The 16,851-nt window shown below is 38.8% G+C and overlaps 1 protein-coding gene across 6 annotated transcripts in view; it reads right to left on the bottom strand.

Moving 5' to 3' along the window:
* LOC124286559 (transient receptor potential cation channel subfamily A member 1 homolog) overlaps nt 1–16,851 on the bottom strand; it is a 69,471-nt gene that overhangs the window by 169 nt on the left and 52,451 nt on the right. For all 6 annotated transcript variants that reach the window (XM_046722926.1, XM_046722928.1, XM_046722929.1 and 3 more), the window contains 12 exons: nt 16,677–16,813; nt 15,482–15,603; nt 15,129–15,293; nt 12,988–13,088; nt 11,316–11,485; nt 10,469–10,601; nt 9,387–9,518; nt 7,958–8,158; nt 6,421–6,621; nt 5,359–5,427; nt 3,596–3,772; nt 35–3,181 (listed from right to left, as the gene is read on the bottom strand). In XM_046722926.1, the coding sequence (XP_046578882.1) occupies nt 2,963–3,181; nt 3,596–3,772; nt 5,359–5,427; nt 6,421–6,621; nt 7,958–8,158; nt 9,387–9,518; nt 10,469–10,601; nt 11,316–11,485; nt 12,988–13,088; nt 15,129–15,293; nt 15,482–15,603; nt 16,677–16,813 (1,827 nt within the window). In that variant the 3' untranslated portion in view covers nt 35–2,962. The remainder of the gene's footprint in view (nt 1–34; nt 3,182–3,595; nt 3,773–5,358; nt 5,428–6,420; nt 6,622–7,957; nt 8,159–9,386; nt 9,519–10,468; nt 10,602–11,315; nt 11,486–12,987; nt 13,089–15,128; nt 15,294–15,481; nt 15,604–16,676; nt 16,814–16,851) is intronic.

Below are 16,851 nucleotides of genomic sequence, written 5' to 3'. Positions count from 1 at the left end.
CTATCATCATTGTTTTATATTTAATTCTCTAAACCTCATGAAAACATAATGCCTTGGATAAATCAATTATTTACTGACTGCTGAATACCAGTTAACATATCAAGAGGAATGAATATGCTGTACACACGTCCTACCAAGATTATCAGCAGTTAACCAGTTGTGTTTATCAAAAAATCTAAATGTAAAAATGATACAACGTTGCCATATTACCCTATTAACCCTAAAGACATACAATGTATGACAGTTACTGGAACATGATCACAAAGATGTATAAACAGCGTAATGGGGGTTACTTGTCACACTTCACAAAGCACTATAAACAAGGGTATCCTTGATCACTGATTCAGGTTATGAATGTACAAATACATGCAAGTAAAATCTGAGCAAATGTGGCCACTGATTATTAGATACCAGCTGACAAAATGTGTCAGTATCATCTATTATACAAAAATACACAAGTTATTTACAGATGACAACATCAGCATATGACGGCCTATAGTTAAACCTTAATCAGCAGTTATTCAACTTTACTAAATAGATCCATGAAAGTAGACATTTCTAAACACTGCTATATTACCCTTTTTCATCAAATGCTGAAGATGTACAATGTGTGACAAATTCTGGAACATGATCACAGACGTATATGTATAAACAGCTTTATGGGGGTTACGTTATGGCCACCCCACATTGGGCAGCCCTAAAAGTCTTGTGGTGGGATTAGAACCATGTCCTCCTGATCTGAAGTCTAACACCTTGTCCACATGAACAAAGCGGGTAATCCTGTGAGCAAGCTGACAAGGTAAGGGTGTCATCTCTATATCATGCTACAACAGTAATACAATTTCTCAGTCCCTTGCAGGGAATCATGGTCACTAGTAATCTTATCCATGTACACATGACCAAAGAGAGTCAAGAAGCTGACAACATAAGCAATGCCATCTGTGGGATGATTCTACACCCGGGTCCATTTCTGGCTACAACAAAAATATGTTCGTGTTCAGTTGTTGTTTAACATCACACTCATCAATATTCCTATTGTCCGACAGTGGCTTTTGAATAATCAAGTCTGGACCAGACAATCTCGTGATTTATATTGCACAATGACATGCTAGCATACAAATCACCACCCAATTTTGACACCATAAAACCAGCACAGATTGCAGGGGACCTATTCTTACTAGAAATCCCCATAAATTATATCATTCAAGTGTATTCATTTGCCATAGCCTGCATGGCACAGAATTAATGTGTTCCTGAACTGACTTCCCATGACAACCATATGGTCCCTGTGAACATCAAAGGACTGATTCCTGAGTTGCAGACTTGACAACCATGAAAAATACATTTTAAATTGATTTTCACAACTTGTAAATTATACAAATCCCTTCCTTGATGGGCATTTTAGAAGTTGGGGTGATGAAGAATGATGATATGTTTTATGGATACACAACTTCTTTATTGTGAAAGGCGAAGTTGCGACCTAGATTCTCTGAATTCTATTAGAATCTGTTGAAATGTCGCCTTTCACAATAAAGAAGTTGTACATCCATAAAAAGTATCATCATTCTTTATACAAATCCCTCCTGAAATACTAAATCTTGAAAGAAGCAGGGTATTTCAATTCCCCTACTGAGAGATGGCTTTCAGTAGTACAATACCTGAATATTGAATATTTACAAGTGAACACAGGTGACTGCCTGTCGACAGGTAAACATCAGTAACATACATGTATAAACAAAGGTAGGTTATGGGTAAACAGTATATCAGCACAAATAAGTATACATAAGTAATCACTATTAACCCCAGACAACATGTAAGTAGTTCTGGAGGGAGTCAATACACATGAATGTAATACATGAGAGCAGTTTCAGGGTTAATCATTGTTGACCACACCATGTATAAACAGATCTTTCAAATCGGCCAACTCACTCCAGTGCAACTATTGAAATAAGAATAGTTTTCTCAGCTGGGATGTGTATGCATGTATATTTACACTTTGATTCGTTTGTTTTCTTGACTTATAAGAAACAGCTTCGATATTAAAGGGGCGAACTGAATGCAAATCCAAAGTCATCGCTACAACATATCGCAGGTTTCCTCATCAGACAAGCAGTAACATTGTACACTTTATACATACATACAAATACTTGTATAGCGCCAATACCCATAAACTGCTCAAAGGCGCTTTGGCTCTAAGATGGTATTGATACCACATAGAGGTCAAATGCTTCAGTAAAGAGACAAGTCTTCAGATTTGATTTAAAAACAGCTAAATCTGGTTGTGTTCTGAGGTGAGATGGAAGATTGTTCCCGAGATGAGGGACAGTCGTCTCAAGTAACCTGTCACCATATGTTTTTGTCCTAGTCACAGGAATTGTCAAAAGACACTTTGTTAGTGCTGCCTAACCATACCACTGAAGTGCACAACCTATGATATAGTGCTGGCTTCATAATAATGATCATCATGTAACCGTTTATCACTGGATTCCTACTCAAAACAATCCCAAGCATATCCTGTAGCATATCACTGAATTCCTAATCAAAAGAATCCATCAAGCAACCATGCAGAGAGCATAACCTTCGGTAATATCACTGCTTCTGAACGCAGCATAGCTAGAAATCTGTTACATGTGATTAACAATAGTCTCAAAAAATATTTACATTAATGAGATCTGTGCTACCTTTTAAACACAGGTGGGATTCTCATATAAAGGTAAGTGTATATACAAAAATGTTCAAAGTACCACAGTGATCAGATCTGAGAAGCAGTATTGTGCTCTGACTTTTCCAAACAGTCAGAAACATTATTGCTGTAAAAATTTAAATTTGACTTTAACATGGGGCACTTCCATCCACGGGACAAAATGTTCAAACAATGACTGGTGTTGCATCCATCCATATATGATCAAAACTGATAATCTAGCAAAGGGAGATAATCCAGCCAAGGGGGATAACCCTGTGTCTAGGAGAGCGAGTTCTCTATTGTCTGCTGATCCAGTTCATCCTCATCCTCTTGATAATCTTCCTCCTGCCAGTGGATGTTTTCGGTCTGCGTCACAATGGCTCGCAACATGCTCTCAATGCGAGAGTTCTGTTCTCGAAGCTCCTTCACAATTCTCTTCATTTTCTTCATGTCTCCATGCAGTTTTTCCTGACTCTCCTGAACCTTCTCGATCTCATCCTGGGGAGGAATGTTCAATGTCATGAAGAGGCTACCCTTTTAACATGTCTTCATTATTACAATATGTTTGCGGAGAATCTACCATAAGAATCCAGGGCCGTAGTTAGACAGCTGTCCCGCAAGAATTTTTTTTACAGAATACTTTTTGTGCATCAAAGTATTGATATAACACTCATTTAAAGTTGATAGTGCCCCCTCCCCTGTTAAGAAAAGTTAACTATGGCCCTGGAATCTGGTTATTCTTTATTTTATCTTATGTAATAAGAAGTCCTAATAAGTGGTATTAAAGACCTTTGAGTTAACAGTCAGTGAAGTTAAGCAATGTTGTCAAACACCTTGTGAATTTGTAAACTTTTTGTCAAAAAAAAATATTCCACTGTCAGCATATTTTTCTAGGCCCCTCTCTCTACTCACCAGCTCTGGATTGAGTGCCTTCTGAATGGCCTGAGCTGACATGGAGGACTGGTAGTTCAACAGTCTTCTGACAGGGTTCGACAGCCACTGGTTTGGTTTGAATGTTTTTCTTCGGATGTAAGACTTTCGTCTGATGAAGTCAGGCAGGATTCTCTCCACATCTAATGCCAAGTCAACCTACACAAAGCATACAGGTTCAGTTATCATTATGAAGCTTGCTTTATCTGGATCATGTAAAGATAATTGCTCAGACCAAGCAGGTTACATTTTTTATTTCCAAAAATGCATGGTAGTTTGTATTAGATGCTGTTTCATATTTCGGCCAGACCAATTTTATTTCTTTGTCATCAGAAAACCTAAAGGAAAGAGGGGGGAAAAAATCACCAGTCAAAGCAAAAACCATATAAGTTTTTCAAAGGCATTGTTTTTCAAATTCACACTCGCTGAGGTGCTCGAAGTACTGATTTCTAACAGAAACATTGTTAGATAATTCAGTTTAAAGTCTCTGAGAACAGATACCGGTGTTTTAGTGTCCAACAAACTGCAAAGTCGAAGTCTCACTCCCATATACCTTAACATTAGGATTTTATTTATATTTTTCTTCTTATTCTTGAAAAAATATGACTGACGGATCAATAAAACAGGCAATACAAGAAGACAGAGTCATCAATATCCCCTGCAATGGCAAAATACTCTTCATGATTATGTCTACGAGTTATGATTATGTCAAATATTTAGGTGTGTATATAGAAAAGTGGAAGGAGAGTATTGAAAGGTTTTTTAAGTTCTGCTCCAGAAAATAGCACTGTCACCAATTTCAGTCAAAGTGAAACTTGTTGCCATGGAAACGCCAAATTATTTTATTCAGAATTCCAAAACTACCAAAAGGCACCAGTACACCACCAGATATATGTATGTGCCAAGTTTGGTGAAGAAACATTGAACGGTTTTAGAGTTCTGCTCCGGAAAAGAGCACTTCCACAAATTTCAGTTTTAGTCAAGCTTGTTGCCATGGAAATGCCAAAAATATATTATTCAGAAATCCAAAACTACCAAAAGGCACCAGTACACCACCAGACCAATCTATGTGCCAAGTTTGGTGAAGAAATAGTGAACGGTTTTAGAGTTCTGCTCCGGAAAAGAGCAATACCACCAATTTCAGTCTAAGTCAAACTTGTTGCCATGGAAACGCCAACAATATTTTATTCAGAATTCCAAAATTACCAAAAGGCACCAGTACACCACCAGATCTATCTATGTGCTAAGTTTGGTGAAGACATAGTGAAAGGTTTTAGAGTTCTGCTCCGGAAAAGACAAAAGTGCACAGACGGACGCACGCACGCTCAGACGGAGTCCATTTTGATATCCCCTGCAAAAGGAGTTGCGAGGGATAAACATTGGTCTGGCCTTAAAAACAAAAAAAAAGTGAAATGTGACTCTGATGCAGACTTGATGCCATCATAAAATTCCTCATCCTTAATCTCTAATAAGTTTCTCTAACAACCCTACAAAGATGACTAATCCAAAGTGATAGACAATGCCACTAGCCCCTTCATCTGAGACAAGTAACAATCTTGATGGACTAGTTGTTCTAACATAAATTTCCATAATCTACAGTCCAAGATGATGGTATATGACTGCAGATAAGCTGATTTCATAGATAAGTTTCCCCTGTAAAATCTATCAATATGGTATGTCAAATATATTGGAATTATTAATGGTATCTACCCAGATCCACCTGGTTGATGATATTCACCACCCACCTGCATAGCCATCCTCTTGAGGGCAGCCTGGTCCTGCACAGCCTTGATGTCATCTACAGCCAAACCAACCTGGGACGGACAAACAGATAAGTCACAATACAGAGTTATGTTTGTACATCTCATATTCTTCAATGAGTTTACTGACATACTGCACACAGGCACAATCAAGACAAGAGTCAAAATATCTACTTCACCATGCCACAAGATCATATACACAAGATAAATGATGTATTCATATAATGATATGCATTTTGTCTAATAAGGTAACGATGATTTAAATCTAAAATCACAGAAAATTGTTACAAGTAATTGTTATTTCACTTACAAAATTAACATTGTCATTTCCCATGGAAATGTAGCATTCAACTGTGAAATTTGGAACATATGGAATTATTAGGAATGACCAGTCTTTATGAATGATCAACTTCTTTATTGTACAATAGCGACGTTTTGGCATAGGTATTTTTATACCGTTTTCATTTCAGTTCAAATGGAATTATTGGTGTAACACTCCCTCTGGGTTGTGTTTATATTGCAAATTTAGGACTACGGTGAATTAGCAGGAAGACTTCAATTTCTCTGATATTATAACCTTGAATGTTTTAGAATTTTGGCAGAGGAATTTTTTTCCAGCTGACTGGTGCCTGACTGCAGTCTACAGACAGTTGTTGAGTTAAGGTGTCAGCAATGCTTGAAATATATTTTATTCTTTGATTTACTTAGTATGTAAGTACTAACACATAAAAATACCTAAAACTAATATATTTGTATATCTTGCTCTGTGTGAAGGCTTCATTAGGTCACATGCAAGACCTACAGAATGCACGATGATATGGCAGACACCATTCAAATTTGGCTCATTCTTAAATTTAAATTCTACTTAAACATTTTCAGTGCTGATGGTTCATAAATATTTCCTATTACAAAAGTATCCCCATGGCTCATACATTGTCATTTCAATCAAAATCCACAGGAAAAGCAATCCTGCGAAGGTGAAACAATTGTGAATCAAACAATAACAATTGAATCCTAGGCTTATAAAGCATTGTCATAGTTACTCACAAGCAAGTTCATGACGATGATTGACATGAGGATGAGGAAGATAACAAAGAGAAGATAAGAAACTTCAGGATACAACACTCGATCCTTCTCATCTGGAGTTGTTGACTTGAATTGTTCATTAAATATTCCATCAAACTCAAACTCGCCAATCATCATTACTCCTGTTTTGATCATTGCACTTGGGACGTTTTGGAAGGCAATCTGAAACAACATCAAACATATAGGTTACAGTCCTATAATAATACATAGGGGATGTTTGTAAATGACATCAAACATATAGGCTTAAGTCCTATAATAATACACAGAGTATGTTTGTAAATGACATCAAACATATAGGCTTAAGTCCTATAATAATACATAGGGGATGTTTGTAAATGACATCAAACATATAGGCTTAAGTCCTATAATAATACACAGAGTATGTTTGTAAATGACATCAAACATATAGGCTGTAGTATGTTAATAATAAATGTACATGGAGGATGTTTGTGAATGACATCAAACATCATTAGGTCATATGACTTTTATAACACATATGGGATGTTTGTAAATGACATTAAACATTGTGAGGTCATAGTACTAATACATAGGGGATGTTTGTGAATGACATCAAACATTGTGAGGTCATAGTACTAATACATAGGGGATGTGTCCCCCTGAGAGGGTACGTAAGACCCAAAACTTTCAAAGTAAAATTAAAAAATACCAATTTTTTTAAACGTAGCTTTTTTGTTATTTTAATTTTCGGCTAAATTTTCCTACAATCAACAGTGGCTGAGGGGATGGTGTAAATCCAGCTAGGGTCCATGCAGGTAGCAAAGGCACTGTAAGTCCCCATGGTCCCTGGTATGGTGATCTACCTTCAGTTGTTGGCGATCTATAGCCCATTTTTACATTGTATTGTCCGAAAATGCTTTTCTACTTTTAAAAATACATGCTAGCTAGTTTTAACTCAATCTGTGATAATCTAGTGGTTTTACTGTCCTTCATTGACAGGGTTTTATATATTATATCATTTTATATAAAATAACCCATTGCCCGACGTCCGAGTCCAGTGTTTTTTTCTGTCGGGCAAGCAAGTTTGTATATCACACTGTACCGGTGTCCAGTTGACTTTCCAATGTTAATTGTGTTGTTTATTTTAAAAAATCAACAAGAAAACGGACGGTATAGTGGAAAAATTATCAGGGCAAGTGATTTTACATGTGCCACTGTTCCGGAGTACACTAGCAATTTTAAAGTTATTTCCACCCCTGTATATATATATGTATTATGAATTTAGAACTAGTTTTAGTCATGATATGGCTGAAATAGTGCCGATGTGACTTTAAATCTTAACCCACTCACTCACATGTTTGGATGTTTGTGAATGACATCAAACATCATGAGGTCATAGGACTTTAGTATGTCATCAGGGATCTTTTATTTGCTTGTCGAGTAACACAACCTCTAAACAGCAGTGTCAATGGGGAAAGCTGGTTCTAGCATAAAGTGATATTTGATATTTCACAAAGGGTAGAGAAGATTGTTTGCCAACCTGATTCTGGAACAAAGTGTAGAAGCCAAGCGAGAAGGCCACGATGAAGAGGAAGAAGACGACAAAGAACTGTGCGACGGTGGTGAGGATCTCCGTGAACATGACAACGTAGATTCCAAACCTGGGGAACTTCTGGATGAACAGCACCAGCACCATCCATGCCAGGAACACAGACACAGCTCCCAGTGACCACTGCCAATCCTAGGACACAAACATCCCTTGTTAGGCAGACATGTAAGAATAAATATGCTTATCGCAGGCCTCACTACCATTGCCACTTTACGTGTAGCTACACAAGATTCTGTTCCACGAATACAGTGAATTCTTGCTGGCCAGGGCAGTGCTGCTTGTAAAGACTACCTATTTACACAGGACATTTCACTGAATATGACGGGGTAGCCTAGTGGTTAATGCGTTCGCTTGTCATGACAAAGATCCTGGTTGGATTCCCCACCTGGGTACAATGTGTGAAGCAAATTTCTTGTGTACCCTGAAGTGATATTGTTGGAATATTGCTATAAGTGGCATAAAACTAACTAACTCACTCACTCTATGAAAATGGCACCATATAGATCAAGATATGGATCAACACTATAACAGTAAATACTGTTCATCATGAAATAAATGTGTCACCAAATAAATGCCAGTGTTGAACCCTGGTCTTAAAGGTGTGACGAAAGTGATGTAAGCAACCCTGCCTTTGGTTACCTCAGCAAAAAGTAACACAAAAGGCTGTATATCTGCCATAGTACAGCATGGAGTGATTATCAGTTCATTTGAATGATGTAATTTGCAATCTTCATCAACTGTTTCACATGTGATCACACTTCCATTACACCAAATGGGGGAAATTTTACATAACACATTCAAAGGAGACCGATGATGAACACACACTTTCAAAGCGTGGTTATATGAGTCTTTGCAATCCTTTGAACATATGACCAGTGTTAAGCATTCACACAGCTGCTGTTGTTACTGAGGAATGTCATATAAGTTTGATGAACTCATGTAAACAAATTGCCCACAATTGATGCAGAATGTTGTGTAAAGCAATGTCAATTTTTTTGTTTATTGTGAGCTTTGTAATATATGCAATTTATAATGTGCATGTCATGACAATTTACTCCAAAATATCCAAAAGTATAATGAGTGGTTTTATCAATTCCCAGAAGGGATACTCACATTCTTCCTTTTAATTTTATGAAGTTTTTCAAACATCTACAAGTACATAAGTTTAAATTGTGAGGAGAGCCTATTGGGTGAAACCCACAAGCTATGGTACAGCACTGACAAAGCAGGAAATCGTAATCACAAAAATGTGAAATTAGAAACCAACAATTTCAGCATATATTCATAGATGCGTTTTGGCAAATCAAGTGAGTCCGCCGCATCTGATATTCCGGGTCAAGAAGGATGACATTGTCCTCACCAGTCTGTAGCCTGTGTCCTTCTGACAATCATTGAAGTCAACCACAAGGAGTAGAGCCGAGACATAGGTAATCCACTCAATCAGATTTGTCCAGCCAAGGTATGACAGCTTGGCTTGATAGATTTGTAGTAGCTGAAACAAACATGCTTACATTGCATTATAGTATTACACAATATATACAGAATATATATCAGAAACTATACATAGGAATTGTGTGTGTGTCTGTTGTTGATTATCCTATTTCATTTCTGTAGAATTTCTTCTTTTTGTATGACCCATTTTTCTAAGAAAAATGGCCGCCAGCATGTGTGTCTGTTTTTATCTGAATCTGTCTAGGTTTGGGGCCTAATTATACTAACCAACCACGCTATCAACATCTGTATCTGTCTGTCTGTATGTGAGTCTGTGTGTTTGCTGTTAACACTGGACACAGCAATAATCCAGCCATATTACAGTGTTCTGTAAATACGTGCGTCTGAAGCACACAATCCACTCACTGATTTTAATACCATCCACGAGGCTGGCTTATGCAGCCCTGGGACAGAGAGAATTCAGGGGCATATTTAAAAAAATATTAAGAGAGAGATTTCAAAGAAATATTTCCTGAGGTACAGATAATCTGAGTATCTGCATAAATTACGCAAATATTTATTTGAGAACTCAATTCCTATTAAGTCTTTTGCATACAAGTACGCTTGAAGCTGTGTAAATACTCAAAAAATTTGATCTTATATGCATACACACAAAAATGTCACATTTTAGCTTGCATGTCAGTGACTTATTGTTTCTCACATTACAGATCAAATATAAATAGCAAACACTATAAACTTTATTATATTTTTACAATTAATGTAAAATAGCAAAATACCTAACTGAGTTTGAGTGAGGTGTGTACAATATATTTGGTTACTCAAAGGAAAATTAGGGTACCCAGTTGAGATGAACACAAGTGAGTACATAACTCATTGACCCAAAAGGTTAAATGTAGCTCTGTGTTTCCATATATTCCTCAATAGCAGAGAGAAATAAAGGTAATATTTCCTATAGTATCTAGAGCATATAGTATGTCAACATAACATCACCTCTTTCAACAAGTTGAAGGCTGCTAATCCTATTATGACATATTTAGCTATGACAGAAATCAATGGCTGTTGATATGACGTAGTCAGCTGGTCACATGATCCTGAGGCAATGGCATCGGCATCAGTGGAATTACTGGAACAGAAAATAACCACAACTGCTCAATGTAGAAGAGGAGCCATGTCATCTCACTGTTCGGCTGAATATCCCAATGCAAGAACACAACAATCTGAAGATACTCGCACGTCTGAAATTAGTCTGTCTTTACAAAAGGATTAGTTCAGTGAAATGAGTCACCAAAACTTCGAACAATACAGTTGTTTTTGAATACACAATGCAGATCAAAAAGGAACTAAATGTTAGACTTCAAGAGAGTAAACCCAAATGTAACATATGTAGCAAAAGACTAGTTTTGTCCAAAACTGCTGAGTGGGGTAAAAAGGACAACAAGCAACACATATCATGGACTGCTTGATCACTACAGTCCGCTTCACACCGAGGAACCGCTGGTGGAACAGCGCCAGCCGTTTCCTGACTAGTAGGGGCTGTCCTGAGTTGCACCCGAGGTGCATGCTGGCGCTGTTCCATCAGCCATTTGTCACCCTTCAGTGTGAAGAGTGAAAATAGAACAATGTTACATGATAGTTTCTTAAACAACTATTTCCGTGATCGATCATAAAATGTCCGATTTTAGATCCTGTTGGGTACAGAGGTTTTAGAACCATTGTCTTATTTATGCTTTGTGCACTTATCCCTATTTCGAGTTATTTAAACATTCATCATTCTCATTTGAACCCAAACAGACTGTAGGTCATGGTTAACTGAGGATATTTTGTTGTCTGGACTTACAATTTATAGGGTGGTCTGGTCTCGATGATATATGCCGTGAGGAACGTTAGGAACACCAGGTAGAGAAGAAAGAAGAGGTAGTAGAATACACTGCCAAATGTGTTCCACTTGTGGTTCAACATGGACATGACAAGAGGGTGAGCCAGTAGGTCCTCTCGACTCGACGTCACCTAGAGATATAACAACACCAATGTTGAATGCACCTGAACCTTACCTTAGATAATACCCAAATTTTCCCCAAATCTCTTTGTTATACAGCTCTCTATATGAGCCAACCAAGTCTTAGGTACCACATTTTTGGCTCATATATTCATCCCATTCATTTTATCATTCATCCCCATTCATTTGGTCATTTATTCCTGTCAGTGGGTCATTCATCCCCATTCAGTGGGTCATTTATCCCCATTCAGTGGGTCATTCATCCCCTTTCAGTGGGTCATTTACCCCCATTCAGTGGGTCATTCATTCCCATTCAGTGGGTCATTCATCCCCATTTAGTGGGTCATTCATCCCCATTTAGTGGGTCATTCATCCCCATTCAGTGGGTCATTCATCTCCATTCAGTGGGTCATTCATCCCAATTCAGTGGGTCATTCATCCCCATTAAGTGGGTCATTCATCCCCATTCAGTGGGTCATTCATCCCCTTTCAGTGGGTCATTCATCCCTGTCAGTGGGTTATTCATCCCTGTCAGAGGGTCATTTATCCCCATCCAGTGGGTCACTCATCCCCATTCAGTGGGCCATTCATCCCTGTCAGTGGGTCACTCATCCCCATTCAGTGGGTCATTCATCCCCATTCAGTGGGTCATTCATCCCTGTCAGTGGGTCATTCATCCCCTTTCAGTGGGTCATTCATCCCTGTCAGTTGGTCATTCATCCCTGTCAGTGGGTCATTCATCCCTGTCAGAGGGTCATTTATCCCCATCCCGTGGGTCACTCATCCCCATTCAGTGGGTCATTCATCCCTGTCAGTGGGTCACTCATCCCCATTCAGTGGGTCATTCATCCCCATTCAGTGGGTCATTCATCCCCATTCAGTGGGTCATTCATCCCCATTCAGAGGGTCATTTATCCCCATCCCGTGGGTCACTCATCCCCATTCAGTGGGTCATTCATCCCTGTCAGTGGGTCACTCATCCCCATTCAGTGGGTCACTCATCCCCATTCAGTGGGTCATTCATCCCCATTCAGTGGGTCATTCATCCCCATTCAGTGGGTCATTCATCCCTGTCAGTGGGTCATTCATCCCCATTCAGTGGGTCATTCATCCCCATTCAGTGGGTCATTCATCCCCATTCAGTGGGTCATTCATCCCTGTCAGTCGGTCACTCATCCCCATTCAGTGGGTCATTCATCCCTGTCAGTGGGTCACTCATCCCCATTCAGTGGGTCATTCATCCCCATTCAGTGGGTCATTCATCCCTGTCAGTGGGTCACTCATCCCCATTCAGTGGATCACTCATCCCCATTCAGTGGGTCATTCATCCCCATTCAGTGGGTCATTCATCCCCATTCAGTGGGTCATTCATTCCCACATCTCCATTTAGAATATATTCATCCCAGTTTAAGCTTACATGCATCTCATTCAGTGGGTACATTCACATCTATTCAGCTGGTCATTCACAACCATTCAGTGTCTTACTTTCTCATTCATCAACATGCTTGCCTACCATTATCATGAGAGGGTGGTTCTTCTTGAGCATGTTGGAGTCCGAAGTGTAGGGCGTGGCACCTGCCAGTAACCTGTCATCTTCGTCATACACACCAAAACCTGCAAATCACATTTCGAGTAAGAATCATGATATTTTTATATGTTTTTATCATCATATATATTGAAAACCATACACTAAGGTGGACCATGCAAAAATATATTTAAGTGAAGTCTAATAAGTCTGCAGCACCCAATGTTAGCAAATATTTTGAAAGTCATGCGACATGGCCGTATATTTACTTTACATTGTGACTCTGACTCAATTTTACAAAATGAAATGGGACGACATGGATGATACACATGTTCTTACGGACCGTTCATAATTTATGGCGTGTGTGTGTGCGTGCGTGCGTGTGTGATGATGATGATGATTTAAAGAGGGGTCACCCATTTTGTTCTGGGGAGGAGAGGGGGGTGTCATCATTTTCTACGCATGTACTAGGGGAGGTCAGCAATTTTGTACATAGAAATATTTAACTATTATGCTTAAAATTATGGGAAGGGAGGGGGGTGCCATTGATTTTGTACATGACATACAGGGCAGGGTCACTTACTTTGTACATAAATTGGGGTGGGGGTGGGGGTTCATTCACATAGTACATACTTCTCCATGAAAATCATCATCACCACCCCCCGCCCACCCCCACCCCAAGCCATAAATTATGAACGGTCCCTGAGGTAATGGTTTAGTATGAACAGGTCATCGTGAACACATATTAGATGTGACATCAGTGATCCAAGGCTCAACATGCTCAAAGTGACAGTTAACAAATTGTCAACATAGTTACAAATTCAGAAAAACTGGTAAAAACAGGTAACTACTGTTATGCATTTACATTTACCTACAAGCTATAAGAAATTTTCCAAAAAGGTTAATGTGTTTAAGACACCTTATTAGGAATCTGTCGACTGGGGACTACTATATCAAGAACAGGTGTAGATCTAGATCTACAGGAATGAAACAAATTTATACTACTGCTTTCTCCATATTTCTACAAGCTGAATTACATTTTCGTCATTATTTCTCAATAGAAATTGGAAATAACTAGCACATATCAATCAGTCCCACTTGCAAAACATTGCAAAGTTATTTAACTTTGACTACAGTACTCTAATGAACAAGAAGACTTGTGAGATACACATCTACAAAAATTCTCACTTGAATTTGAAGTGGGACCTCCTTCAACAAAATTCATCATTATTGAAATAAGGTGAAAAAGTTGATGAAAACAGTTGTACTAAATTTAATGCAGGGATGAGAATGAGTTTGACTGAAAAATGAGGAAAATGAGCCAGGGGTGTTGGGGGACGCATGACCCCATGTGACCTAATGGTCCCAGCAAGATCAAGTCCACATAATTCCGCAGATCCACGGAAAATTCTCATCCCTGTTAATGAACTGATGTAGAAATATTCCAATCAAAGGTGTCCTGCTGTCTAGTACAAATACAGTAATAAAGTTATCGAGCACTATGCCTCAACATGGTGTTGTGAAAGCAAATGGAAAGTAATATCTAACATGTCTCCTGATCATATGGTGGACATAGAATGTGATTTGTGATAAAATGACAGCATGTGACATGTCCACAAGGCTTACGTGGATATATTTCAACAGTAGAGTTGCCATTTACAATGTTTGTTGTTTAACGCCATAATAAATAATTCTGGTCCAGAGAATCCAGTGATCAACACCATGAGTATCGATTTACGCAATTGCAATATGATGATCATTTACAATGACATGGGAACTTAGCTTATGATCAGTAGTATTAACACCCTTCCATCTCATGTCCGTTTACTTTTTTAACAAAACATTACACAATAAATGATTAACGAAAATTCTATGACCAAATTAATTAGTCGGAAGTGCATTGTGACCAGTTTGTTTCTGCACATACACTGATCAATAGGGGGGGGGCGAGTCTTTTTTGGAGAACTGGTGTCCACGCTTATAAAGATATTGCTCAGATTACCAATTTGGTAGAGTATGTGAAGCCAGTTCTGTCAAGGTTGCTCTGCTTTGAAAGAGTTGCAATACCATGCTTGGTTCCTCTCCCAACACACACACACCATCTATCTGAATCAAAGAGACTAACACACCTGAACTTGATCCAGATTCGCTGGTGGACTCTCTCTTTGTGTCTAGCCAATTTGCATAAACATCATCCAAGAACTCATAGTTGAACGTGATTTCATATTCAGGTCGCCCGGGATTCTTCTCAGCTCCATAGCTCAGGCACCGATCAAACACTCGCTCAGCAACATCTGGTTAATGAAAAATAATTGCTGATCAACTGGAAAAGATACTAACAGAAGGGTACAATTCAGAATAAAAAGCCTACTCTTATTAAACAAACATCTAACTGACTCTATTTACAGGCCTGTTCCAAACACAGTTGAACATGCTCAGATAGACTTGCTCTTGTGCCAAACACAAATGGAATGAGTCAAACCTGGCATCTTCCTAATGAGTTTCCTCATGGGCGTGTCCAGTTGTCCTGTGACCAGGTCCAGTGATGCATGTCGCAATGCATCCTCCCACACTTCAGAGTTGATGATCACCATGGCAACATCACTGATAAAAACATAATAATAAAAAATAATAATAATAATGACAATAATTTTCAACTGAGGTTGCTAGCCCAATTCTGGAATGCATGATTTGAGGGTGATTTAGAGAGTATTCAGGACCATGCCATGTCTTATGCAGAGAATAAAATTGAATTTGAAATGCAGATTCCACATAAATTAAATAACAGTGTACATAAATAGAATTTTATCTTAATTTCATCATAAAATTTAATTGCATGAAGAGTAACACTCATTCAAACACTGTCAGAGTTACTGCTCCAAGCTGGTTCCTCATCATTTTGTTTTCCAGCTGAAGTATGTGTTCTTTAACAGCAAAATATTAGCAGGCACTGGGTAAATTCTGACACATGCTGTTGGGATTTGTAGTAATTGGGATTCCGCAAGGGAGAATCAGACTGAAACATTAACTTTTAATTTTTTGGTCACATATAAGATGCCTGAAATGACTGGTGTCTGCATATAATTACCCAATGTAGACTGTCAACATACTTGAAAACATTGGGTGCAATGTTTTATGAGATATCGCTTTTAAAAAGTGGTCAAAGTATCGTGGTGACCTTGAAGATAAGGTCAAGGTCACCAAAATAAACTGGTGTCTGCGTAATCCCACAATGAAGGCTGTCACCAAATTTGAAGAGACTGGTTACAACAGTGCATGAGATATCACGTTATCAACAGTTTGAAAAGTGGTCAGTGTCGTGGTGACCTTGAAAATAAGGTCAAGGTCACCCAAATCGACTGATGTCTGCATACTCCCCTAATGTAGGCTGTCACCAAATTTCAAGACATTGGGTACAACAGTTCATGAGATATCACGCTAACAAGAGTTTGAAAAGTGGTCAATGTGTCGTGGTGACCTTGAAAATAAGGTCAAGGTCACCCAAATTGACTGGTGTCTGCGTCATCCCCCAATTTGAAGACATTGGGTACAACAGTTCATCAGATATCGCGTTGACAAGAATCGGGACGTACGTACAGACGCCGCTGAATACATAGTCCCCCGTTCCGCGTTGCGGCGGGGGACAACTAATAAGCTAACAAGTAGGTTGAACTTACATGTTGTGGTTTTCAATGGCAATATCAAGACTGTTTAGACCATCAGAGTCTGGCAATGTCACATCTGCATCCCATTCAAGGAGCAGGCTTACCACCGGAGCGTGACCATTGCGACACGCAAGATGAAGAGGAGTGGTCTGCAATAAACATTGAGAGAGAGTGAGTGTGTGTGTGG

The sequence above is a fragment of the Haliotis rubra genome, unplaced genomic scaffold, assembly GCF_003918875.1.
Source record: "Haliotis rubra isolate DU_JTF1 unplaced genomic scaffold, ASM391887v1 Scf386, whole genome shotgun sequence".
NCBI classification, from domain to species: domain Eukaryota; kingdom Metazoa; phylum Mollusca; class Gastropoda; order Lepetellida; family Haliotidae; genus Haliotis; species Haliotis rubra.
Note: the sequence above shows the minus strand (reverse complement) of the source record. Positions and strands in the feature narration are given on the sequence as shown.